Below are 27,950 nucleotides of genomic sequence, written 5' to 3'. Positions count from 1 at the left end.
GTAATAGCTGTCCCACCTTGGATGAACCTTCCGAAGATGACGACAACGAAATCGAGGACGATTTGGTAGCAGGATAGGCCGAGCTGTCACCCTGTGTTGAGAATACGACTCTGTATTTAATATATTTTGTTTCTGAGTTAGTCAGAAAATATGATATAGAACTGAATTCGCAAGAGAATAGACGCGTGCGCGACCGTATTTGTTTTATTAATATTCGTATTGTTTATTTTAAATTAATAAATATATTTTCTTTGAGTTAAATAAATCCTCGTATTATTTTTTTTATTGTTTACAAAAGCCGTCTTGACACGATTTTACTACTATTTCGTACAAATTTAAGATTTCTCCCTTCGAATAATAATATGCCTTATTTCTATAGTTCCTAGTGTTAAATATAAACATTAGAGGATAAATACATACTTGTTAACTTCCAAGGCATTCCTTATGGGGTCTAGTGATGGCTTTTTGTTATTACATACTAGATGTATTGTTTTTTATAACCTCCACCACCATCAGTGATGATAGAGGGTATATATTAGTTTGTCATTCCGCTTGTGACACCGAGAAATATTCATCTGAGACCCAAAAATATATATATATATTCTTGGTCCTTATGAAATTCTGAGTCGATATAAAACACGCTCACGTTAAAACGAAGCAACGGAACTTTATGAAGTTCACCCAAAATATTCATTGCAAGATCGGCAAACTAGATTCAGAGTTATGAGTAAAAAATTGAGACAACTTTGAAAACAATTGTGCTTTTTCAAATATTTATTTGTATTTTTTACAAAAACTACTGCAGATAAATTGATGAATTTTGTCAGAGATATAACTCTTGGTGGCAGGATCAACATTGTTAAAAATCTCATACAAATGTACATATTCCCGGAAATGAAATTATTGTTAATAACTTCCGCAATAATGTCGATATCTTTACAACATTTTTTATAGAGACAAAATTTTCTGAATCGGTCTATAATTGGTCATAGTTCCCATATAAGGTTCCCTCCCGAAAATCACTTAAATGCACATAACTCATTACCAAATAACTATATCCATACAAACTTTGGCACAAGTATACAGAAAATATACAGAACTCTTACTATAAATTTTTTCACGATCGGTCCACAAATGGTCATAGCTCCCATACAAGGTCTCCATCCGAAAATCACTTAAATGCATATTTCTCATTACCAAATAAAAATATCCATACAAAATTTAGCACAAACATTGCTTTTATATACAAAAATGATACTGTAAAATTTGTTTACTATCGGTCCGTAATTGCTCGTAGCTCCCATTCGAGAATCACTTAAACGCATATTACTCATTACCAAATAAAGATATCCATAAAAAATTTGGCACAACTATTGCTTTTATCTACAGAAATCTAACTGTAATTTTTTTCACGATCGATCCACAATTGGCCATAGCTCCCATACAAGGTCTCATTCTCAAAATCACTTAAACGCATATTTCTCATTACCAAATAAAGATATCCATACAAAATTTAGCACAAATATTACTTTTATGTACAGAAATGATACTGTAAAATTGGTTTACGATCGGTCCGTAATTGGTCATAGCTTCCATACAAGGTCCCTTTTCGAGAATCTCTTAAACGCATATTACTCATTACCAAATGAAAATATCCATACAAAATTTGGCACAAATATTGCCTTTATCTATAGAAATGTTACTATAATTCTTTTCACGATCGGTCCATAATTGGTCATAGCTCCCATACAATGTTCCCTTTCGAGAATCACTTAAACGCATATTACTAATTACGAAATATTGATATCCATAATTTAGCACAAATATTTATTGTTGAATTTTGTTAGACATATAGTTTGGGGATCCACTGTGTTGAAAATCGAAATCAGTCCACAATTTCTTGTACCACCCATAGGGATTAAAAAATGTATTATTTTTTGCAAAAAAAAAAAAATTAAATAAAACCGTCCAAAAGAACAGGATTCGAACTTAAATTCTCCCACTTGCTAGTTCCGCGCCATACCCACTACACTATTAACTAGCTTCGTAATTCTGTGCAATCAATGATGTTCACATAGAAATATTATTTCCTGTTTGTGTGAAAAATTGTTGCTAACCCAAGATCAAATAAAATGTGCACATTGAGAAAGTGTAACTGTTTAATTTTTTATGCTATTCAGCAACATCAGTGTTCATAAAAGTTATTCAGCAGCAATGTTTTGTACAAACAGAAAATAACATGGCATTTTTATACGAAAAATATTTATTAACGAAGGTCGAAATAATGAAGTGTCGTAGTGGATGGGACGGAGAATTAACAAACTGAGCGTTGCCGGTTCGATTCCTGGTCGATTTGATCTTTTTGTCATAAATAATTAAATTAAAAAAAAAAATCAAATTAAATGTCGAAATTCGGTTCAACAAACAAAAAAATTTAAAAGAATTTCTTTCTTTCTATTGTACCTCCCGTGCAAAATTATATAGGTTTTATAACTAATCATATGGTCATACATTTTTCTCACACATAGAAATTAATGTAAATACATAACATATGTTAACATTTGTTAAATTTAGTATGCTCTGTTAAGTGATAGTTTTGTTTTTAATTAAAATGTTAAGGTAAATTTGAATCAATCCATAAAATTTCATAATTTATGAACCCAGTTTAAGGTGGTGGGTATTTAAGATTCGGCAAAGCCGAATATAGCACTATAACTTGATATATTTTAATATTGTCCTCTATAAAATATACATGATGACATGATATGTCTGTAATGTTGAGTTATATTAGACTCTGTTGACGACAAGACAAGCGACATTTTGTTACATATTGTCTTCTACGCTATATTGCTATGCAAACAATTTTAAAATAATGGTAAAATAACTTCGATATGATAAAAGACACTACTTAAAACAAGTAAAAATGTATAGTCGGGCGTGGCCGACCATATGATACCCTACACCAGTTATGAATATTAAATGTGATTTATTTTTCATAATAAAGCATTTATCTTCAATATTCCCTTATTCCGATACATTTAAGCAATTAATGGATGAAAAACTAATTTTCTGAAAGAGGCTTTATATGGGGGATAGGGGCAAATATGGACCAAGTCCGATAAAATTTTGTGAATATATTTATATTTACATAATATTTTATTGTGCTGAATTTCATCGCGATATTTGTGTTTATATGTTAATTTGGGACATTCAAGTAATTTTCTGAAGGGGACTTTGTATGGGAGCTAGGGTCAAATGGGGACTTCTATAAAACTTAGTTGTATGTTACAAACATCAGCACAAATCCAATATACCCTCCCCACTAAAGTGGTGTAGGGTATAAATATATTTTTTTGAATACGAACATCTGAACAAGTTGTGAAATTAAGTATAATTGAAATATAATTAATAAAACTACATTTAAATTGAGCCAAAATAAATTTTTTCCGATTTTGGTAAGTAATTTTTCACGCTTTGAAAAGTAATTTATGGATAAATCGTCTAAGTTACTTTTTAAAATACCTATATTTTAAAATGGAACTTCAAGGAGATGGGACGTACCTACATCGATATAGGATCTAAAGGCCCAAATAGACTACACAAGCGGCTTGACAAACATACCAATATTTTACGTTTGTGCAAGCCTGTTGTGTAGTGTATGAGGGTGTTTCGTGTTTGTACAAATGCTTGCTGTTTGTACAAAAATTAAAAAATTTTGAATTTTACACAAACATATTGAAATTTTGTCAAGCCATTTGTATGGTTTATATTCAATAATAAAAAATTTTTCAAAAAATAGGAGTCATCATGATGGTCTCCTGGAAGAATGCCCACAAGATAGTGGTAATTGTATACCTCCCTAGTCACCTAGGCGGGTGGTGGTCGGTCGGCTAGTGGTGACATGGTATATTATCACCTAGAGGCAATGGACGGAAGCTGATTGCCGTATTCAGGGGGTATCCTTGGGATACATACTTATTATTATACAATTGAGCGCGATGTCTGTCTGGTGTGCCTTTCAGTGAAGCTCTTGTTGTCTCCAAACACTATGGTGGCCGAATATTTACATGAAACAATTGTTAAGCCGCCTTTTATAAAATTTATAGCTTTGTACAGAATGTCTTCACGGACCTAGAGGATATAACCTGGCTAGGTATGTAGATTTTGTTTGGGCAAAATATTGGTACTAACCATTGTGGGCTTTATGTCGACTTTAGATCCCTTATAGTTGTCACACTATACCAAATAAAGCATTCTTGCTGGAATTAAAGTTTAAAACAATTTTAATTCCAGTCAAACATTCAAATTTCAAGTGTTGAAATACACTTTCATTACACTTTAATTCAATAGCATTCTCCAGTGAAAAGGAAACTTGAATTCAAGTCGAACACTACAATGTTTTTACAGTATAATTCAATGCACGAAATCTATATACAGTGTCTCTCATAAGTATTCGAATTTAGGTAAACTATGAAAAGAAACCAAATTTAATAATATATTTTGTATGCAAAATAAATAAATTAATTTTTTATATTGTCTAGACAGTCCTTAGGTTTGATATATCGTTTTTTAAAACTTGAAAAATTTACATTTACTTAAATTTATTTAGCTTTTTTTAAAAAAAGTCCACAAAACTACCTCACAAAAGTATACGAATTTATTCTGTATTTCATATTTGAACATATTATACGAAACACAAATTCTAGAATCGAATTATTTTTATTCTTAAAATCGGGTTACTATCAACCGAAAGGAAATATTTTTGGCCCATTTGGTCCACAATTTTGGGGGATTTGTACACTCTTTTCATGTAATATCAATTTTTTTTTCTTTTTTCCAGAGACAAAACCAACATTTTGTATTGAGATTTAATAGACCCCTTGGGATATCCAAAAATAATGTTTTTTGTTACAAGAATCTGTATATAAATGTTCCAAGATATATTATTGGGATCATTCTTCTGTAACTAATTCAATATAATGGAACTTAGGACTATTTTTATAATACTAGGGTCAAAAAATTTTTCTGGTATGTATTTTTTTGATATCAGCTTTTATACATTTTAAGTTTTCAATGTATTGTGGATGTGTATAACTCCTTTCAATATAATAGAATCATTCTTTTTATATACCAATGGCCTCCAGGCTGCATGTCACCATATCATTATGGTCTAACTCAAAAATATTGATATCTGTTTAAATATTAGTTACTATGATCAAAATAAACCCAAAATTTTGGAATTACAGTGTTATTGTAATGGGCAATATAAGCGCGAATGTTAATTAAAAACTGAAATCATGTTTTGGAGTTGTATACTGCTATAATGTATTGAAAATTTAAAATATTTTATTGGTAATATCTACATGAATATATACTAGTCAACTTTGTCGAAAATATTGACCTTAGTTGTACTAAAAGGGACTTAAGATTCAGATAATTCAATTAGAAACAGAAGAACGATACCAAAAATACGTCTTGGAAAGTTTAAGTGCAGATCCTTATAAAAAAAACTATTATTTTTAGATACCTCAAGGGGTCTTTATTAAATCCCAATATTAATTTTTGGTTTTATTTCCAGAAAAGCGGAAAAAATTGCAAATCGGGTAAAAATTGTAATTTTAATGATATTGCATGAAAAGATGATACAAATGCTCCAAAATTGTGGAGCAAAAGGGCTAAAAATATATAATTTCGGTTCATAGTAACCCCTTAAAACAATTTTAAGCAAAAAACCATTTGATTCTAATTTTTTGTTTCGTAAAATAAGGTCAAATATGAAATACAAATACTTTTGTGAATCAATTTTACGGACTTTTTAAAAAAAAGTTAAATTAATTTAAGTAAATGTAATTTTTCCAAATTTAACAGAGTGCGATATTTAACCTTAGGCCTTTCAAGACAATATAACAAATTTAATTTTTCATTTCACACGCAAAAATATTATTAAATTATGTTTCTTTTCAAAGTACAACCAAATTCGAATACTTATGTGAGGCACTGTACATACGTATATAAAATTCTAACGTTACTGACTGACTGACTGATTCATCATCGTAGAGCCTAAACAGTTTAAGCTCTTTGAGCTGAAATTTGGGCAGGATGTTAGTCTCCCACCAAATGTATCCAATTAGACGGGATTTTTGGAAATTCGATTTTTTTGGGGGTTAAAAAAGGGTAAAAACGTAAATTCGGTAACCTCAAATCTCCTAAACTAGAAAAGTTACAAAAACAGTTAAAGCTTATCGTCGTTCATTTAAAAAAAAGCGGACAGGTGTCCTGTAATTTTTTCAAATTCGGCCCCTTTGAGGAATAAACGGGTAAAAACTGTAATTTGGTACTTCTTTTGCACCCCATGTATCTTTTAAACCAGAGAACATTAAAAAATATTTTTGAATCCTTCATAACATGACGAACAAATAAAAATAGGAATTTAGTACTTTTTGGATATTCGGACGTTTAAGGGGTGAAAATTTTACCTATTTTTGGTACTTTTTTATGAAACATTGTTTTTACTTTATTAACTTATACATATGAATACATAATAACGGGCTCCCAATACGATTTTGCAACTTTTTGGAAGAGAATTTTTATTTCGTTAATGGGGAGGAAAAAAGTACCAAAAGGGGTAAAAACGGGAAATTTGATTTTATTCAAGAAACACTAAATAAGCTAATGGGGTGTTACTTGGAACACCGGTACCAAGTGATATTTTTTGGTACTTTTTCATTCTCCAACTGGTACTTTTTGAGTATTCTATGATATTGAAATCGAAACATGAAATTAATAATTAAGGGACTTTTCGGAACTTTTTGGTTTTACAAAGGTACTTTTTGAGTTTTCTATAAAATTTAACCTAGAAACATGAAATTAAGCAAGTAAAGTCCGGAGTAAATGAGAATCTATAAAATGGGACTTATTGGTACTTTATCGTACTTCGACTGGTACTTTTTTGACTTAGAAACATGTAATTAAGTACTTGAGAATCTATAAATATGGACTTTTTGGTACTTTTTCGTTCTTCAAAAGGAACTTTTTGAATTTTCTATAATAAGAAACATGAAAGCGTGTAGAGCTCCGATTAAGTGAGAACCTGCTTCTTCAAAAGGTACATTTTAAGTTTTTGTATAATATGGAACCTAGAAACGTGAAATTAAGCATGTAGAGCCCGGATTAAGTGAGGTCCTATTAAAGGGGACTTTTTGGTATTTTTTCGTTCTTCAAAAGGTATTTTTTGAGTTTTCTATTAAATTGAACATAGAAACATGAAATTATGCACGTAGAGCCCAGAGTAAATGAGAATCTATTAAATGGCACTTTTTGGTACTTTTTCGTTCTTTGACTGGTACTTTTTGAACTTGCTACAAAATTTGAACCTCGAAACATGAAATTAAGCACTTAGAGCCTGGAGTAAATGAGAATCTATAAAAGGGGAACTTTATCGTACTTCGACTGGTACTTTTTGAGTTTTACATAAAATTGAACATAGAAACATTAAAATAAATATGTAGAGCCCGGAGTAATCTATAAAAAGGGACTTTTTAGTACTTTTTCGTTCTTCGACTGGTACTTTTTGAATTTTTTATAATATTGAACCTAGAAACATGAAATTAAGAATGTACAGCCCGGATTAAGTGATAACATATAAAAGGGGGCTTTTTGGTACTTTTTCGTTCTTCGACTGGTACTTTTTGAATTTTTTATAATATTGAACCTATAGACATGAAATAAAACCTGTAGGGCATGGAGTAAGTTAGAACATATAAAACGGGACTTTTTGGTACTTTTTTGTTCTTCAACTGGTACTATTTGAATTTTCTATTATAATGAGTCTAAAAATATAAAACTAAGCAATCAGGGACTTGAGTGAATGAAAATTTAAACTGGAGTATTTCTGGTAATTTTTCATTCTTTAACTGGTACTTTTTGAATTTTCTAAAATATTGAATATATAAACATAAAATTAAATGCGCAGTATCCTAATTGAACGAAAATTTATCTCGCTTACGTCCATTTTGCAAAAAGGGCTCGATATCAATCGAAATCTCTATAGGCCATAATTGACCCTGCCCCCTTCAATAATTGATTTTAACGTTTTCTACGTACTTTGTTGGAACGAAAATATGTAATGTAAATATGTATATGAAATCTTCTTCAGAAAATGACTTAAACGCACATAAATGGCTTTGTCGATGTCGAAGAAAAAAACATTTTTAGGAACCGAAACCTACATTTATGAAAAATAAAATTTTGAGTATCGGTCCGCCAATATAACACTTACAGAAAATCAGTTTACAGCTAATACATCATTCCAAAAGTTATCATTATGATAGATTTATGGTAGAATTAAAAAAAATACTTTAAATTATAGAGAACTTTGTCCATAATTGACCCAATTCCACATTTAAGTCTCTAATCCGAAAATCACGGTTACGTTCTTATTAATTTAATGATCAAAGTCCATATATATATGTATATGACCACTTCCGAAATTTGCTTTTTTACGACAAATGATTTGCCGAATATAACACTTACTCCTTACTTATTTTAATCATAAAGAAATTACCGCTAAAATAGGAATAGTCTGCCTTTAGAGTTGCGAGTTTTCATACACTCTAATAATGTTTTCAAAGTGAAACTTTTGGAATATTTTTCAATCTCTTTGTCATCCCTTTAAATGATGTTGTTCTGGAAGAACTTTAACATCCATGTAAACATTTTGGGTAATAAATTGGGGGACTACCAATGAGGGGAGCGGAACCTCCCATATAAATTAAATACAAAAATTCGTTTATCTGGGAAACTAATAGAACTAAATTCTTCAAATTTTGCACGAAGAACTTTAATATTCATCTGAACATTTTGGAGAAAAAAGGGCGGACTTTCATCTGGGGGGCTTGGAGCTCCCATATGAATTAAGTAGAAAAATTCGTATATCTGAGAAACTATTAGAGCTAGAATCTTCAAATTTTACTGAAGAACATTTAGAGAAATTGCAATAATTTGCGTGGAATCTCCCATATGTAACAAATTGTATATCTGGAAAACCATTGTAGTTGGAATCATCAAAATCGTTAACTGGATTTCTTATTTATATTGCTTTTAGGGTAGCACAGCACACTGGGTATAGCTAGTAAATAAACAAATAAAATATCTTTGTTTTTACGTTTTATATGGAGGATAGGGTTAAATATCGGCAGATCCTCGTAAAACTTGGAGAAAGGATTTGTTTTTAATTTTTAAGAATTTTTTATTCATCCCTGCATAATTTCTCACACAACTTTTGAGCTTGATCTGTTTTGTTGTTATAAACAATATATTTGCTTCCGAAATCCCACTTTCTGATCTCTCGGATTCCGTTTTTATTTAAAATTGTTGAAAATTTAAAAACTAAATGTAGTTGAAAACTTAGCCGGCTTACAGTCGATTTTAAGCCGCCGCCGACATATTTAGTGTCAGTCGCCGCCGCCGTTAATATTTGTCGGCGCAGGGCTCTGTAGAGGAACGAAAAAACATCTACTATTGTATAAATAAAATAATCTAACTTTTTGTGTGTTTTATAATAGCTCCACCAATTATCGCTTTTAATATTAAAACTGTAACTTTAAGGATGTTCCAAAGATATTTAACAATATTTACTGATATTCAAGTTTAGTTATATAAATACTTTAAATAAATTACACAGCAATTACTAAGAGTTCACAAAGAAAACATATTCCATAAAGGGGCGCCAAAAAGTAAGACGTAGAAGAAGAAATATTTTATTTACATTTTTATTATCAGGAAAAGCTTTTGAAATGTATGCGAAATATGAAGAGAACCCTGAACAAAATCGCATTTTGCGACAACTGAAAGATATGTTTCCCTCAATGCCACATTGGCGATTGCGAGAGGTTTGCAAAGCAAACAACTGGAACTGTAAGTAAGCAAATCTTTCTGATAATACTATCTATACAAGTGAATAAATTAAATTGCAATACATTTTGCTTCTGATATCGTTCTTTAGTAAATTCTTGTATTGATCAGTTGATGAGCATGGCGGTCAGTAATGCAACGTGTGATTTTGAAGAAACAACAATGAGGCGACAACATCAGCAACGTTCTAAAGTAGTAAGAAAAGATGTTGGAAAATGTAATTCTAACAAAGACGAAGAACGTATTGCATCCTTGATTAAGAAGGGATATCGTGTAATGGTGCTAATGCGAGGTCCGCCTGGTGTGGGAAAAACTCATTTGGCCCGATCTCTTGTCATTAATTCAGTAGATCTTGAGAATAGTGGTTATGATGTCGGCGATTTTATTTGTAGTTCAGATGATTATTTTTATAACGCTAAAGGTGTTTACAAATTCAATTCTGCTTTTCTACCCGAAGCACATGAATTTAATCAACAGAGAGTAAGGGATAAAACCAAATCCGGACTAAGTCCTATTATTGTCGACAACACAAACGTGCAGCTGTGGGAAATGCTGCCATACGTTAAGTTTGGAGTACAAAATAATTACTTAATTGAGATACTAGAACCTAAAACTTCATGGCGGCATTCTACTAGCATATTGGCGCAAAAAAATCTCCACGGAGTGCCCAAAAATAGCATACAACAAATGATGGAGAAATATGAGAAAGGCAGTGTTTCATCATTAACAAGGGTAATAATTCAATTTTATTTAAATTTATTTAAAGTATTATTGTAAGCTACTTGAGGAAGATAAAATCCTTTGTAAAAATTTCCCGGGAAATTCATGTAAAATTTTTAGAAATTAATTCAATGGTTTACAAATAGTCTGGGAAATGAGAAACTCTAGTAAATACAAAATGTGATCTTTTTCGATAATTACACTAGTTTACAGCGATTTTGCTCATGATATAAAACCTATATGGATTTCTTTATTTTGCGTCTAAGTCCAGAAAAAATATTAAAAAAATCTAGGACGTAAAATTTTTGAATTTTTCATAAAGAAAGATAATGCTAAAAAAGGGTTAAATTAGGAGGACAAAATTAAATATTTAGGGATGTAGTTATTTGGTATACAAAAAATTTTACTGGTCTTTTTCACAACTCTGTAACAATGGATTCCTGTCACAAAAATATTAAAAATTACGTTGCAATAAACTTAAATCTTGGTGAATATACACAATTTTTATCACACACACTTCCAAGAGTTTTTCGGAAAAAGTATAAGTGGGAATGTAAGAAATGAACTATGAGGGATAAATTTAGTAAGTTTCTAATTCAGGAATAAAATGTCAATAATTTTTTTTAATTTTATTTATTTTTTAATTTAAAAAAGAAAATATCAAAAAATTACTTAAAATCGGGCCAAAAATAAAAAAAATCTGATAAAAAGTGGAATAATTATAAGACGTAAGTTTTATATTATTGAATTTTTTCTTAGTTGATTGTTAGGTTCCCAAAACAGGTGTAAGCTCCCTAAAATCCATTCTCATTTTCAAATGTTTTTCCATCACTACTGAAGAAGGATGCTTAACAAAAACCACTTTATTTAAAAATTTCGACGTATAGGAAAAAAATAAAAATTGTTAATTAACAACCGGACGTAGCCCTTTCCAAAAATATATGTTTTATTCCATGAGCAAACAAAAAATATTAATTTGTAAACTTGTGCTATCAGTTCTGTCACACATTTCGATCGGAATGGTTTCAATTCCGTATTATTATTCCGATCGATTTTGTTTTAGCTTCTTCAAATATAGCTATTTCTTCATTCTTTCCAAAATCTTTTTTTAATTTTTTAAAAATTTAATATTTTTTAAATAATTTTTTTTTAATTTTTTTCAAAATGGGCCCTTTTTTTGTTATAAGAAAGCTTATACAATTTGCTTGAAGGGCTTCATAGTCCCATAATGGGATGTGGGATATCTATCAAAAAAAAAATTTTTAACTCAAGAATAATTCTTTTTCAATATTTTGCACTTAATTTTCCCCTATTTTTTCAAAATGGACCTTTTTGTTTTATTTTTTTTTACTCAAAAAAAAGATTAGACCATTTCTTTTAAAAGCTTTGTGGTCACTTAGAGCCAATCTTTAGGTGAAAGATTAGCGATTAAATTAAAATTAATCCTCGAAAGATGTTTTTGAGTACTCAATTAGTTAATTTTGTTTGCAAGTTTATGCGCCCAATGGAGGTGGTTTAATCTTAAGCACGAAATGCAAAAGTGTAAACAGCTGATGCAAAAAAATTAATAAAATATTTATAACTATAAACATTAAAATGTTTTATTTATTGATTAGTATATATTATGGACACTCCAAAATACATTTTTTTGTTTTTAATTTAAGTTTTCATTAATTTTCATATTAAATTTACAATTGTCTTCTTCTTTTTATAAAATATGCATTGTTTTGATAACAATCAGTGAAGTTTTCTGTTGTTTTGTATGGCAACACTGCGAAGTTGTACTCAAAAACATCAAAGGAGATTAACATAATATTAAATTTATTTTTAGATTAACTAATCTGATTATTAATTGGCATTTGATTACAATCTCAAAAACCCGCTCTTAGTGGATTTTATTCAAATGAGTGTAACTTTTCACCTATTGGTCCTAGTAAAAATTGTCCAAAGTAGTTCAGATAGCTATTTCTTCATTCTTTCCAATTTTTTTTTTAATTTTTTAAAAATTTAATATTTTTAAAATATTTTTTTTTTTAATTTTTTTCAAAATGGGCCCTTTTTTTGTTATAAGAAAGCTTATACAATTTGCTTGAAGGGCTTTATAGTCCCATAATGCAAGTGGAATATCTATAAAAAATTTAACTCAAGAATATTTTTTTTCAATATTTTGCACTTAATTTTCCCCTATTTTTTCAAAATGGACCTTTTTGTTGTATTTTTTTTACTCAAAAAAAAAAAAAAATTAGACCATTTCTTTTAAAAGCTTTGTGGTCACTTAATGGGATCCATGGGGCATATGTGAAAAAAAATAATATTTTAACTGAAAAAATTAGCTTTTGGAGTTGAAATATTTTTCTTGTTTATCACAGTTTGTGGAGTGAATGAAATGATTTTTTTGAGAGATTCCCATCAAAAAAAGATACATCCAAAGAAGCGAAAAATAAGTAGAATTTACTCCAGGAAGTACTTTTTATTTCATTCCAAATTCACCACTTCTGAAGTCATTCTCAAGAAGTAATTTGTATGTTCTTTTTTGGAAGTTATTTGGATGTGTCATTGTAGTATTATAGAATACAATTAATTTCACATTTCCCAGCAAAAAATAATTGATGTCATACTTTACAAACGACATCTTAATCACATCTAAAAATGCGATTGCATATTTTTAGCTTCTACAAACCAAATATTTCCTTACAAATAAAAACCGAGTTAAAAGTGAGGAAAGAGATGTTGAAAAGTCACTACAAATAACATATTTGAAGTACATCAAATTTTGGTGAAAAACCAATGAAATTTACATAAGCGTGTCATTGAAAGAATGTGTTTTATTTTTGACATCCAAATATCGGATTTTTACTGCATCTATGAATAAGATTAGATGTAGTTTAAGTTGTCAAAAATGAACAACATCCCTCCAATGACACGCTAATGTAAAATTCATAGGTTTTTCACCAAAATTGGAAGTACTTCAAGTATGTTATTTGTGGTGAAAATTCTACTTCTTTTTCCTCACTTTTTTTGCTGGGTTCTTTTAAAAGCTTTGTGGTCACTTATTGGGATCCATGGGGCATATGTGAAAAAAAAAAATAATATTTTAACTGAAATATTTTTCTTGTTTATGAAATGAATGAATGTGAATGAAATGATTTTTTGAGAGATTCCCATCAAAAAAAATACATCCAAAGAAGCGAAAAAGAAGTAGAATTTACTCCAGGAAATTCTTTTTATTTGATTCCAAATTCGCCACTTCTGAAGTCATTCTCAAGAAGTAATTTGTATGTTCGTTTTTGGAAGTTATTTGGGTGTGTCATTGTAGTATTATAGAATACAATTAATTTGACTTAAAAAATATTAACATTAATGGGGGAAATAGACACATTTAATACAAAATCCCAAAAATAACATTTTTTAACTCATAAAAATGTAAGAACAACAAAAAATATATCTTCAGAATTGAAAAAAAATATTATTTTTGCTTCTTCGGAAGTTTTTAAACACTACTTTAGAAGTGGTGATAAATGTTCTTCTTTTGGAAGTATGTACTTCTATTTATTTTTGCTGGGTTAAAAAGATGTGTATGTACCCTGCCAGCAACTCAACTAACTTTAAATGCATTAAAAGCCGACTTTTTCATCAACTAGTTATGGTTGATTCTTCGATTATTTTTAATGGAGCCAACTGACTATTTAAACATGGCGATGTCCTACGCAGTAGTCAATTGTCCGACTCTGCATGACTTTTCAACTAGCTTAAAGTTAGTTACTAAAAAATTAGCTTAAAGGTAACACTTTATTAACTAACTTAAAGTTAATTGCAGAAATGTCAAGTAATAGTTTTCTTTTGTATTCCCTACTGTATTAATTAATTACATTTTAATTAAATATATTTAAAATTTAACTACTAGTTATCTAAATTACATTTCGCTTTAACACAAGTTATGATATTAGTTCGTTAAAATTAATAGACATCAGTTTTCTGCAGGGAGACTAATAATAACACCGGTATCCATAAAATTATGAATGATTTGTTCATTATTTCCATGATTCCCATTGATCCAAATCTAAAATAAATTTTAAAATGTTATGTGTAATGTTAACTGTTAATGTATTATATTTACAGTATTTATTCTTTGTTTACAGTATTAATCAGCAGAATTTAGAATTTAGGGACCGAGTTTTGAAATATTTAACCATTTATAATTAATTTTTCCAATTTACTGACTCTAATTTCACAACGTATACAAGAAAATGACAAAAATGTAAAACAAAATTGCAAATAATAAAGATACAAGAGATAACATGTCGAAACAAAATGCTCTCCAGATAATTTTGGGGTACTCCCGCATTATATGATAGTTAGCTTGTAGCTAGTCTTTAAAAGTCGGTTGTTTACGTTAATAAATACCAAATTTTGGAACATTTCTGCATTACATTGTTGTTCGTTTATAGTCAGTCTACTAAAGTTAACAAATAAAATCATAATAATAGAGAAACAAGAGAAAACATGTTGAAATAAAATTAATTCTCTCCAGATAATTTTGAGGCACTTCTGCATTACAATATAGTTAGCTTGTAGTTAGTATTTAAAAGTCGGTTCTTTACGTTGCCAAATACAAAATTTTGGGACAGCTCTGCATTACATTGTAGTTAGCTTATAGTCAGTCTGTAAAAGTAAACTAGAAGTGAATTTTTCTCGTAGTCGACTACAAAATTGCTGGCAGGGTAATAAATGAAAATTTCGTAAAAAAAATAGTGCTTTTGCATGCAGACGCATGATAAAAACAAAAACGTTGAGATTGTGTTTGTTAGTATGTTAGCTCCCTACCAGCAACTCAACTAACTTTAAATGCATTAAAAGCCGACTTTTTCAACAACTAGTTATGGTTGATTCTTGGATTATTTTTAATGGAGCCAACTGACTATTTTAACATGGCGAAGTCCTACGCAGTAGTCAATTGTCCGACTCTGCATGACTTTTCAACTAGCTTAAAGTTATAACTTATACCTAAAGATACATAATCACTCTGGCACATAGTGCCGAAATTATCGAATGGGTCACGGGTAATACTTATGACTATAATTTGAAAAAAGTTAGTGGACTTAATCTACATAATCAGGAAAATATTTCCACTAAATTTCATTTAAATCGGACAACGGCTTTAACTAGCTCTAATATACCCAAACGGCTTTAAATTGTTTTCATATATACCATAGTGTTTTTACTTTTTTAAAAATTCAAAAATGGCTACAAAATATTTAAAGCTTAAATCTGATTTTAATAAAAAAAATGCTAAATACGGCAGAGCTGCAAATGAATCATTCATTTATGAATTAGCAAATTTTGAATTAATTCTTTTCACACAAAAAGTGAACTAAACATTTGAGTCAGTTTAAATGAATTTGTCAAATTAATTGCAATTCATTTCCAATTCAAATGAATTTTGATTCGTTTCCAATTCAATTGAAAATTTTGTCAAAGTGAATTGCAATTCATTTCCAACTCATTTGAATTGGATATGTATTGCAAAATCGTGTTTTTTTAGTTATGACACTCTTTTAGTAAATGTGCGATATGTATTATGATTAGAATTTTTCACTTTTCTCTAGATCTGCTCTTGAATTTGACTGATTGTAATTTATTTTTGATATAATTCTTTTAAATTGCAATACTTTGACCTAATTCATTTGAATTAATTCAATACCAATTCAAACGAATAGGAAATGGATTGCAATTCACTTGAACAAAATCATTTGAATTGGAAACGAATTGTAATTAATTTTATAGATTCATTTAAATTGAAAACGAATTGGTTTGAATTGATTCAAATTTCATTCAATTATCAAAAATGTATGATTCATTTACAGCATAGACCGGCATGCTAGTATTGTTCTGAATATGTGTATTTACATGTACACAACACGATCGCAGACAAACTTCTCAACAAGAGCGTCAAAAATACAAATATTTTATTTAGTTGTAGGATTCAACAAAACAGGTTGATGTCGTTTCAGAAATTGCGACACAATTTGTAAAAACAATCCATAATTTACAAAAACAACATACACCCTAAATAATTTTTTAGAATACATAACAATGAAAGTAAATAAGTTCTTATGTACATAATACTTTTTTTACGTTTTAAATTGAAATATTGTTTCTGTGTAAAGAAATTATGATCCTTATGTCCATAGATTATATCGAGGGACTATATTCAATAGTCGCTATCTGTAATTTTCATAAAAATTAGATTTGACGGCAAAATATCCAGCAAACAATCCTGCATCAGTGAAATAAATTCGAAAGACAAAAACATATTTTTGGCAACTTTATAGCATTTTGAATTTTTTTTTATCTTAAAAAAAGAAAAAATTCTAAACTCAAAATTCTCTGTCTATTTCAAAACTTGCTTTAAACTCTATCGCTTTGGATAATTTTCTGTTGCAAAAAAAGCTTTCTTACTAATTTGGACATGTTGAACACAAAAAGTAAAAATATTTAAAAAAGGCTTAATAGTTTTCGAGATATCGATTATTATGACACTAATTAGTTTAATTTTACTGTGTTTAACCATATAACGTTGATTATGGTAGTAAATCAAATAAAAATTTTGATATTACTATGAAAAACTCTTTATCTCTCTGAAAATTTTCATAGAAAAAAGCTCTATCTTATATTAATTTGTGAATAATTTTGCAACTAACGCAAAATTTTAAAATCTTTTTATATAAAGATTTTAGATATGGCCGTACAAATATATTGTAGAAGAAAAATTTAAAAATATTCACGAACAAGCTAAATACATAAACAGTTTTTTTGCTCTCCTGAAAACTTATATTATTTTAGATTAGACTGTTAAATATAGTCCCTCGATATTTTGTTTATACATATTCCTATTTTACATTAATGCAATTTAATCTTCAAAATTGAAAATAGCCAAACATTCCATTGAAGAACACCAGTAGTGTGTGTGTAGTGGATTGTAGTGTCATTCCATTTGTAACACATCGAAATATAGATAGACTCACAAAAGTATATATATTCTGGGTCCTTATTAAAATCTAAGACGATCTACCCATGTCTGTCCGTCCGTCTGTTGAAAGCACGATATAGTCCCAACGGACTCCATACAAGTGGACCCCCGAAAAACAGATTTAACTGAAATTACTGTTTTAAAAATACGACTATAGCGATTAAATCCGATATAAAAAGTTTCATATAAGCCAAAATCTGTCTACCAAATTTTATGTGGATCCTACCACCCACATAGAAAGTCCCCTTTATAATATGACTTTAACGCTCATTACTGGCTCAAAAATGCGAGTACAGTGGTGACATTCGACATTAACATGTTTTGTGCGAGCCAAAAGCTCTAGCAAATTTTATGAGGATCGGTCCACCCCCCATTATCGGTTTCCAGCAGAAAATTACTTTAAACCTCATAACTGAATTTAAGATACGAGTACTGCCATGAAATTCGAACAAATAATAATTGTTTAAACCGTTGAGAATATGTCCATAATTGACTCTACCCTACATATAACACCTTTTACAAAAAAAAAAAAAAAACAGTTTACGGTTATAAAAAACGATAAAAGGCCCTCTTCCAAATAATACCCTGATGTTCTTATTATTATCGATATATGATGATAAAATTCAACATAGATCTAATAAATTAGAAAATTTTTTCAATTATAACAAAAGCATCGGTTCGTATACATATATCAGAGATTATTTATAAGGAAGCATTCCTTTTCGGTACTGATTTGATGGTGGGTATATAAGATTCGGCATGGCCGAATATAACACTCTTACTTGTTAAAATTTAATTTATAATTATGACCTTTGGCATTATCTGAAACATTGGATAGACAGACTATGGGCAATAGAGAGATTATGAGATAAAATATATAACAGTGTATAAGCATATGTTAATATGTAGCTTATTAATAACGTAGATTATGACAAATTTGTTATTGGTGTAACCTATATAGAGATTTAAAAATAATAGTGCAGTAGAAAAATAATGCACTATAGCTCGAAAACAACTAATGATAGGCAAAAATAGTCTCGTTCCCATGACAGTTGGATTTGTGCTTCCGAACGACCCGAGTCATACTGTCAACCCAGCGACAGCTGGGTGAGCAAAACATGTCGGCAATTTTGCTCAAACTCCTCTTAATTATAGCCGGTGTTGAACAACCACCTCAGTCCAATGCACTGTTTGTAATAACTGGTGTCACCTGAAAAGGTGCTCAGGACTTACCAGCCACCGCGATTGGTCCACTAGCTTCATTGGAACATGTTGTAGTTCACAGCTCCAAAACCCCCGCACTACTCCCCCTACAATTACGATCCCACAATCCCGTGTCCAAACTCCACCCCCGGACCAAATATTGTGCATAATAGAACCCCCGGACACAGCAGATCACAACAACTACGTTGGAGATGTTCTGTCTGTCAGGATGTAATTGGTAGGAACATAACATCAGTTCAGTGCAATGACTGTAAAAACTGGTGCCATATAAGAAGATGCTCAGGTTTACACTCGCACAAAGACTGGAGTCATAACTTATTAGCTGCCTATTGCGTAAATAATTCTCCCGGTAACAGTAAATAATTCTCCCGGTAACAGTGCAGGATTGTGCATACTCACCTGAACCTTCCCCAACTACAACAACAGCTGCAATAAATGAAGACTTCTCTACGAGAATATCTCCCCGCTTTTCAAGCTCCCAGACATTTCTCTATAGTCTGTATGTCGCTTCTTGCCCAGACCACTATTTCAACACTCGCCAACGATGTCAAACGCTGGATAGCTAACTATCTCTGTGGAAGACATGCGTTTGTTGAGTTTAGAGGTCAAAAATCAAAATACCGCAAGATAAAAATGGGGATGCCTCAAGGAGGAGTACTGTCACCTTTACTCATCAATATTTATCTTGCCAGGCTTCCTGCACCCCCACTGACGTCTCTTTGGTGTCGTATGCAGATGATTGCACCGTCATTTCATCAGGTGTTAACATCGAAGACATAGACGCCAAAATCTCTTAATACTTTCAGGAACGCAAACTTAGGTTATCTGCTTCTAAATCCTCGGTATCACTTCTAACCTCTTGGACCAAAGAAGTAAGGACGGCGCTAAACATCTCCGTCGAAGGACTTATTATGCCCACGGTTGAAAACCCGAAAATATTAGGGGCAGTCTTTGACAGCCTCCTTCGCTTCGCAGGGCACGTAAACTACATCAACCAAAAGGTTCGAAACAGAAATATGGTCCTTAAAGCTTTAGCTGGTACTTCTTGGGGTATGGATATAGAGACGATTGTAGCGACATAATTATGCTGCCCCAGTTTGGACCTCTTTCCTCAGTGGTACCCAATGGCGAGGTTTACAAACGGCTAAGAATAATGCACTTCCAATCGCAACCGGATGCGTCAAGATGACGAATGTGGATCATTTACATGAGGAGACCTGGTTGCTGTCAGTCAGACAACAAAATGTGTTGTTGACTAGACAGTTCCTGTTGGAATGCCCCAACCATCAGATTCTGATGGAGGATCCCCCTCTCAGGCACATCCGGATGGACTTCCGACGCACAGTGTCCGGGAAATATTGCATCAAATGGCGGTCACCGAAGCCATTAATGGCTACAGATGCAACAGAGTCCTAAATGAACATCCTTATGATATCGGATTGTGAGAGACAATTACCCAGGCATTTTAGAACCATCTTGGCACAATTAAGAGCCGGTTGGTGCAATTTCCTCAACTGTTAAATCGTTGCCCTGTCATCAAAATCCTCATGACACGGTGCATTTATTCAATTGTCCTGCTAGGTCTACAAAATTTGCCCCCCATAGACCTATGGTTAAGACCGACTGAGGTGTCGCAGTTTCTCCAGCTTCCCTTCCACCCACAGATACAAACTCAAATAATTAAGTTTTTGTTATTCTAATTTCAAGAAAGAACTATCGGCCACAGTCGAACTGTTACAACAACAAAGCTTTATTATGAAGTTCGTTATAGAAAAGGAAATTTGTATGAAAATGTCTTCTCACAGACGAGTTCTATGTAACTCCAACACACATGTAAGAATGTAACTTTCTCTCTCTCTCTCTCAAAACTTCAAAACTTTTTCGTGAAAATTTTTGGATATTAGCACTTTATACCCTCCACCACCATCAGTGGTGATAGAGGCTATATATAAGTTTGTAACACCGAAAAATATTCATCTGAGACCCAACAAAGTATATATAATCGTGGTCCTTATGAAATTCTGAGTCGATTTAAATATGTCCATCTGTCCGTCTGTCCGTCTGTCCGTCTGTCTGTCTGTATAAAACACGCTCACGTTAAAACGAAGCAACGGAACTTTATGAAATTCACACAAAATATTCATTTGTTATCCTAAGCAGCTTGGTATTGAAAATCAGCCGGTACAATAGGTTAAGAGTTATGAGTAAAAATTTGAGACAACCTCGAAAAAATTGTGTTTTTTCACATATTTATTTGTATTTTTTACAAGAACTGCTGCAGATAAGTTGATGAATTTCGTCACAGATATAACTCTTGGTACCAGGATCAACATTGTTAAAAATCGGAAAAATCGGTTTACAATTTCATATACCTCCCATACAAATGTACATATTCCCGGAAATGAATTTATTGTTAATAACTTCCGTAATAATGCCGACATCTTTACAAAATTTTACAAATTTAAGTTTTATGTCAATAGAATTAATATAAAGAAACAATTTTCAGAATCGGTCCATAATAGCTCTCATATAAGGTTCCGTTCCGAAAATCACGCACATAACTCATTACCAAATAATGATATCCATACAAACTTTGGCACAAATATTGCTTTAATCTACAGAAATCTTAATATAATTTTTTTCACGATCGGTCTATAATTGGTCATAGTTCCCATACAAGGACCCTTTCGAGAATCATTTAAACGCATATTACTAATTACCAAGTATGGTATCCATAAAAACTTTGGCACAAATATTGCTTTTATCTACAGAAATCTTAATATAATTTTTTTCACGATCGGTCTATAATTGGTCATAGTTCCCATACAAGGACCCTTTCGAGAATCATTTAAACGCATATTACTAATTACCAAGTAATGGTATCCATAAAAAATTTGGCACAAATCGAAATGGGTCCACAATTTCTTGTACCACCCATAGGGATTAAAAAATTATTATTTTTCGCAAAAAATTAAATAAAAACTGTCCAAAACGAACAGGATTCGAACTTAAAATCTCCTAGTTGCTAATTCTACGCCATACCCACTAAACTATTAACTAGCTTCGTAATTCTGTGCAACTAATGATGTTCACATAGAAATTTTCTTTCCTGTTTGTTTGAAAAATTGTTGCTAACTCAAGTTCAAATAAAATGTGCACATTGAGAAAGTGTAACTGTTTAATTTTTTATGCTATTCAGCAACATCAGTGTTTGATAAAAGTTATTCAGCAGCATTGTTTTGTACAAACAGAAAATTACATGGCATTTTTATATAAAAAATATTAGTTAACGAAGGACAAAATAATGAAGTGGTGTAGTGGATGGAACGGAGAATTAACAAACTGTGCTTTGCCGGTTTGATTTCTGGTCGATTTAATCTTTTTTTGTCATAAATAATTAAATTATTTTTAAAATCAAATTTATTGTCGAAATTCGGTTCAACAATAAAAATTTAAAAGCATTTTTTTCCATAGGATCAAGAAACGTTGAAAATTGAAAATCTTTTAAAATATACATTTATGTATTGTTTCTAGATATGTAATTATGTACAATAAACATTAAATGTAATATTTTTTTCGATATTTTTAAATCCGTGGGCTTGAGAATTCGACTAATGTGTTCTTAATTTACGTACCTACTAAGAGTAGGCTTAGGTACTTTTTGATAGCGTTTCACTTCTTATTTATTCTTTGATTCGTAATAATAGAGTTCGTTATAACAGATGTTTTTTGTATAAAAATAGTTACCAAAATATCGGGACTTGAAAAATGTTCGTAATAACCAAGTATTCGTTATAAGCTAGTTTGACTGTATTATTATGTATTTAAGTTAATGCTATGGTAATTTTGTATGCTTAATGGATTTTTTTTCTAAAATAATTTTACAGATGTTAAAAAATACAAAATATACCAAGACTCTTCCTCAGATGCGTTCACTTCCGCCTCTTAATACAACACCTATAAACTGCCAACTTGTGCAAACATCTAATGATGATAATACCAAAGAAACGCCTGTAGAAAAGGATCAGCCTCAAGTATGGGATGTAGTAACTACTGCTGAACCTAAAGAGCAACGTACAAAATTTAAATCTAACAGATCACCGTCAAAATCATTCGAACAGCAACAATCTGATATATCAACAACAACGCGTGATGTTTATAGCCTTTTGGAACAAAAGACGACAAATGTTTGGAAACCTTATGAATCAGAATCTGCCGATTTTTGGGGAATAAAGCCACAACAACAGTTGAATGTCCCCCTCAAAAGCACGTCTGGCGAAATGTCCCTATTAGATTTACTAAGAGAAGATAGCGGCGATGCAAAAAATGATTTGAACACAAAGCCAAATAATGATAAAAATGTTTTAAATGGCTTCCAACGTCACAGCGTTAATTGTCCAAATGAAAATCCTGTCTTTGTATCGTTGCGTCAAATTTATCCGAACAAAAGATTGTCTGGATTATGGGACTTGTTTGTTAAGTGTAATGGCGATGTAGATTGGGCAGTTGATATTTTACTTAAAGAGGATGAATTGGAAAGGATTCGAGGTGATGATGACAGTCGGTATCAAACTGATGATGACGAGTTATTCGAATGTTTGTGCAATAATATAGATACAGAAAGTAGATCAAGTTTACTTGAAGACAGCACTAAAACTAATATTGATAATAACCCAAATTCCGATGATAACGCTAAGAGTTCGTTAAATGCGTCTGACGCTAAGCCTCAACGTCAGCGATCACGTTTTTCTCGATTTAACCAGCGTACAAATCCAGCTCTTCTGGAAGTAAAAGAAAACATTGAAAATTGCTTCGTTCTAGGAGATGATCAATATTCACAACATCTACTAAAGATACGAAATCTTCGCAGTGGTGTAAATGACATAACTGTTTCCTCAAATGCAACAACTGAAAGCAATGATAACATTGGCAATCAAGCGGAGAACACATCTATCAAGGATGAAGATGCCGATGATAATATCGAAAATGACGATGATGAAGAAGACAATGAAACTGATGAGTTCAATGAGGATATGTTGGAAATGTCATTAGGGGAACAACTAATTCAGCAACTAGCAGAAACTTTCAGAAATGAATCGTCCCTAGAAGAGCAAATATCCTCTACTCTACCGCCAAATTTAAAGGTTTTTATGCCACGGTCATTAGCAAAACAGTTGTACATGTTATGGGTGGAATCAGTATATAACCACATGGAGGAGGAACGTCAAAAGTTGGTACGGGAAGATGAAGATTTTGCCAGACTCTTGAAGAATCCCAAGTATTCGGAGTTCAAGCAATCTCCTAGTAATCTACGTGAGATATTGGACATGGAATATGCGTGGAAAATATACAATCAAGATAAAGAAGAGCAACAGCAACACGACATTGAAATGGAAAAAATGCATGTACCAAATGACTTAGCATCGCGTTTAACACAAATGAAGTTGTGCGAAGCATTTCCTGACATTCCTCGCGAGACTTTACTTGATATGCTAGCGACGAATGGTAATGATTACAATGCCACGGTAACTGTTCTTCGTAGCACTATGCAAACAGATGATGCCTCTACCACACAAGAACAACTCATGGAATGTGCACGACGCGAGCAAGATCTGGTATGTTATCATTATAAAATTATTAATATATTCCCATATAAACTGTTTTGCACATTAGGTCAACCAACAAGTTCAAAATCAAATGGATCAACGCCAAGAGAGAATTTCTAATAATTGGGATGATAGTGAGCAGAAATCATCTTTATCACCGGATGAAGCTAAACGTTTGGCTCTACGTGAATTCGAAGAAAGTCGAAATCTGGCTGCTCATCACTGTCAACTGAAAGCTGAATGTTATCAAAAGGCTAAGGAGGCTATACAGAGCGGAAACAGCGGTGCAGCCATATATTATTCCCAAATTGCTAATTTACACAAAAAGAAAATCGATATGTACAATCATCGAGCGGCCAATTGCATCATGGACGTTCATAAGTACACCCAAAACAATCCAGATCTGTTGGATCTCCACTATTTACACTTAATAGAAGCCTTGGGATGTTTAGATCTATTTTTAGACCGTCATATCACGGGACTGCGTGTAGCATCACGAAACTATAAACATGTGTTTATTATAACGGGTCGTGGTAAACACAGTGCTGGCGGTGTATCTACCATTAAGAATAAAGTTAAAGCTAGATTAAAAGAACGTTGTCTCAGGTATTTGTCAATGTCATTGCCAAACTCGTTAAAATATGATTTAATGTGTGTGTTTTTTCTCTATTTTTCATTTACCTACCAGATGGAGTGAAGTCAATCCTGGTCTTTTGAAAGTGAAAATATTTTCGGGTTCGCGTCATTCCAAGAATATTTGATTAAACCAGGTATATGCTTCTGTAATTTAGCTACACCAGCATATACCTGAACGCTATTTTTATAAATAATGCCTTTGGATTTTAATTTTTTCCTTTTATACATATTATTGTGTATTTATAGGGTGCTCTAAAGCGTTTAGATTTCCATTAGCAAAGATTTACTATTTTTAATGTACTATATTTCACCTGTTTTATTTCCATAAATTATTTTTATTTCTTCTTGCAATATTTATTTCTGTATATGTACTTATAATACATACACGTACATATTGCAATATATACCACATAGATATGTGCATAAATATTTATGTTTTTAAATTAATATTAGGTATACATTAGAGTGTCCCGAGGAACTGCCTTTTTAAAAATATCACATAGAAATACATCTCAATCGATGTGTATTAATGTACTGGACTCGAGAAAAATAAAAATGAAAAGGACCTAAATACCCTACCAGTAACTGCGTAATTTTGAACTACCACAACATGATTTTTACAGCGAAATAGGTGACAAAATTGCCGTAATTTTCCGCTTATATAAAAATATATTTAAGATATTGTTTGACATTAGGTATGGTCCATTTCAGAATTTTTTAGATTATTTTATTATGCCCCTTATAATGAACTAATAACTATTTTGCGGACCAGAAATATTCGGAAAAAATTTAATTATTTTTCTCGCGATAAGCTCAAAATTACGAAATTTTTGAGACCCATTTCGAAAAGATTTCAGCCAATTCTTTTAATATATTGTACAGAGATCAGGATTTTCAATCGCTGGTAGGGAACTGCCATTATTTAGTACGTTAATACGCATCGTCTGAGTGGAATTTCTACAAATAAGTGGTACACGGGACACCGTTGTAAAATATAATTTTATAATAGAAAAGACAAATGTTCTATTTTGAAATAAAGTTTTGTACAAAATGTAAAATTATATTTTTAATAAAAAATAACTTTCATTTTATTATGTGTACTGTAAGAACTGTTGCAGGTTATGCGAATATGTAGAGCAACTGGAGACGATCGAGCATATAATATGCCACTGTAATAGAATACAGAATCTCAGGTTGAAATGTCTGAGAAATTGCGAGACTAAACTCTCGCAGTATACTTGGTTTAATCAGCTGAATTCAAATTTCTTAATATGATTTCAAAAGTAGAGAAATTGGAATCAAATAAAAGAACATTCCTCCTATGACAAGTCTGTGTTAAAATCATCACTTTTGCAGGTCTATTTTAGTACTTCCATAGAGTAAATTCTACTTCTTTTTCGCTTCTTTGGAAGTTCTTTCTTGCTGGGTAAGTGCATTTACATAAGGCTGCGGTTAATCATTGTTTTTCACTATTTATACCCGCCACCACAATCAGTGGTGATAGAGGGTATATATAACTTTGTCATTCCGTGTGTAACACCAAGAAATATTCATCTGAGGCCCAAAAAAGTATATACAGCGAGCGTCAAAAGAAAGTGTACAGTTATTTTATTTGCATAAAAACTTGTGTTGCAGTATAATTATTGATAAAACCGTAAATGGTCAAAAATTTGTTTGTATTGCTTTGCTTGTTAATAAAATATATCTCCAGAAGTATTGATCAGAGTTTTGACCCACTTTTGTAAAATTTTTCCAGTTTTGTTAATTTTTTAAATGAAAGTAAGGTTTCTTAAGAGGCTTTCTGGTATGTAGAGCGTTTATTTAAGTGGTCTTTGAATTGAACTCATATCCACTAGGTTCCCTGGTGTAACTGCACTGAAAATAATCCATGCCTTATATACACGAAAAATGTTGTACATTGTACGAAATGCTTCGTGGTTTCGCACCACGAAATTCTTTCGTAATATATACGAAATTGTACGAAATATTTTAGTAAAATGCAAAATAATTTTATATAATTTTAGAAAAAAAAATTTATTCATTTTACGATTTTTTTAAAGACATAAATATTTTAGTTCTTTTAAAATAATTATTGTAAATTTAGAAAAAGAATAAACCAATTTTCTGAATTTTTTTGTGAAATCAAAAATAATTCTTGTATATTACTAAATAATCTTGTTATGAAAAAAATTCGTTACTTTCGTTAAATATTACATGCCTTAACGAAATTATTTTTGTAAAAGAAAACAAAGTTTCTTAATATATACGAAAAAAGATATTACGACAGGTTTTCGTACTTTCGTAAAATTAGAAAAGGGGTTGATTAAACAATATTTCGTATTATACACGAAATTTTCGTATATATTACGAAATTTTTTTCGTAAAGTTAAGCATGGATTATTTTCAGTGTGTTATATTTTCCGATAATTTCATATCAATTTTCAGGGAATTGGGCTTCGGTCCTTACGATTTTTGCCGTTCTTTAGCGTTAGTAAGCCATTTTAGTAGTCCTGGGCCCAAATTATGGCATACGATATCGATCGAAATCTCCATTTAGATTCTATTGAGATTTCGATTGATATCGTATGCCGTAATTTGGTCCCTGGTTAACGAAAATTCCCAACCGTAGTTTTTAATTGTTCACTGACTATTTCTGAAAATTCGTCACATTTCGCGTAAATATTGATTTTTTTATTTAAATTGGAAACGATATTTCACGGTACGGGGGGAGTCAATTTATACGTGATTTAAATAAGCCTTCTAAACTGCAATAAAACATTTTAATTTTTATCAATAACTGTACTCTAAGGGCACTGGCACAC

The 27,950-nt window shown here is 31.2% G+C and overlaps 1 protein-coding gene across 2 annotated transcripts; it reads left to right on the top strand.

The window, feature by feature from the left end:
- The first annotated feature begins 9,474 nt into the window (after positions 1-9,474).
- Positions 9,475-25,433, top strand: LOC119599547 (NEDD4-binding protein 2). Of its 2 annotated transcripts, none has more exons than XM_037949339.1 (5): positions 9,475-9,915; positions 10,004-10,644; positions 22,774-24,501; positions 24,560-25,098; positions 25,181-25,433. In XM_037949339.1, the coding sequence occupies exons 1-5, from the start codon at positions 9,795-9,797 to the stop codon at positions 25,251-25,253; spliced, it is 3,102 nt and encodes a 1,033-aa protein (XP_037805267.1). In that variant the 5' UTR covers positions 9,475-9,794; the 3' UTR covers positions 25,254-25,433. The 2 variants fall into 2 exon arrangements, with proteins under 2 accessions (XP_037805267.1, XP_037805268.1); XM_037949340.1 differs by having other exon boundaries at positions 9,475-9,919.
- Positions 25,434-27,950: the final 2,517 nt, after the last annotated feature.

The sequence above is a fragment of the Lucilia sericata genome, unplaced genomic scaffold (genome assembly GCF_015586225.1).
Source record: "Lucilia sericata isolate MDLA Ls3-8-SP2 unplaced genomic scaffold, ASM1558622v1 Contig000081F_arrow, whole genome shotgun sequence".
NCBI classification, from domain to species: Eukaryota; Metazoa; Arthropoda; class Insecta; order Diptera; family Calliphoridae; genus Lucilia; species Lucilia sericata.
Note: the sequence above shows the minus strand (reverse complement) of the source record. Positions and strands in the feature narration are given on the sequence as shown.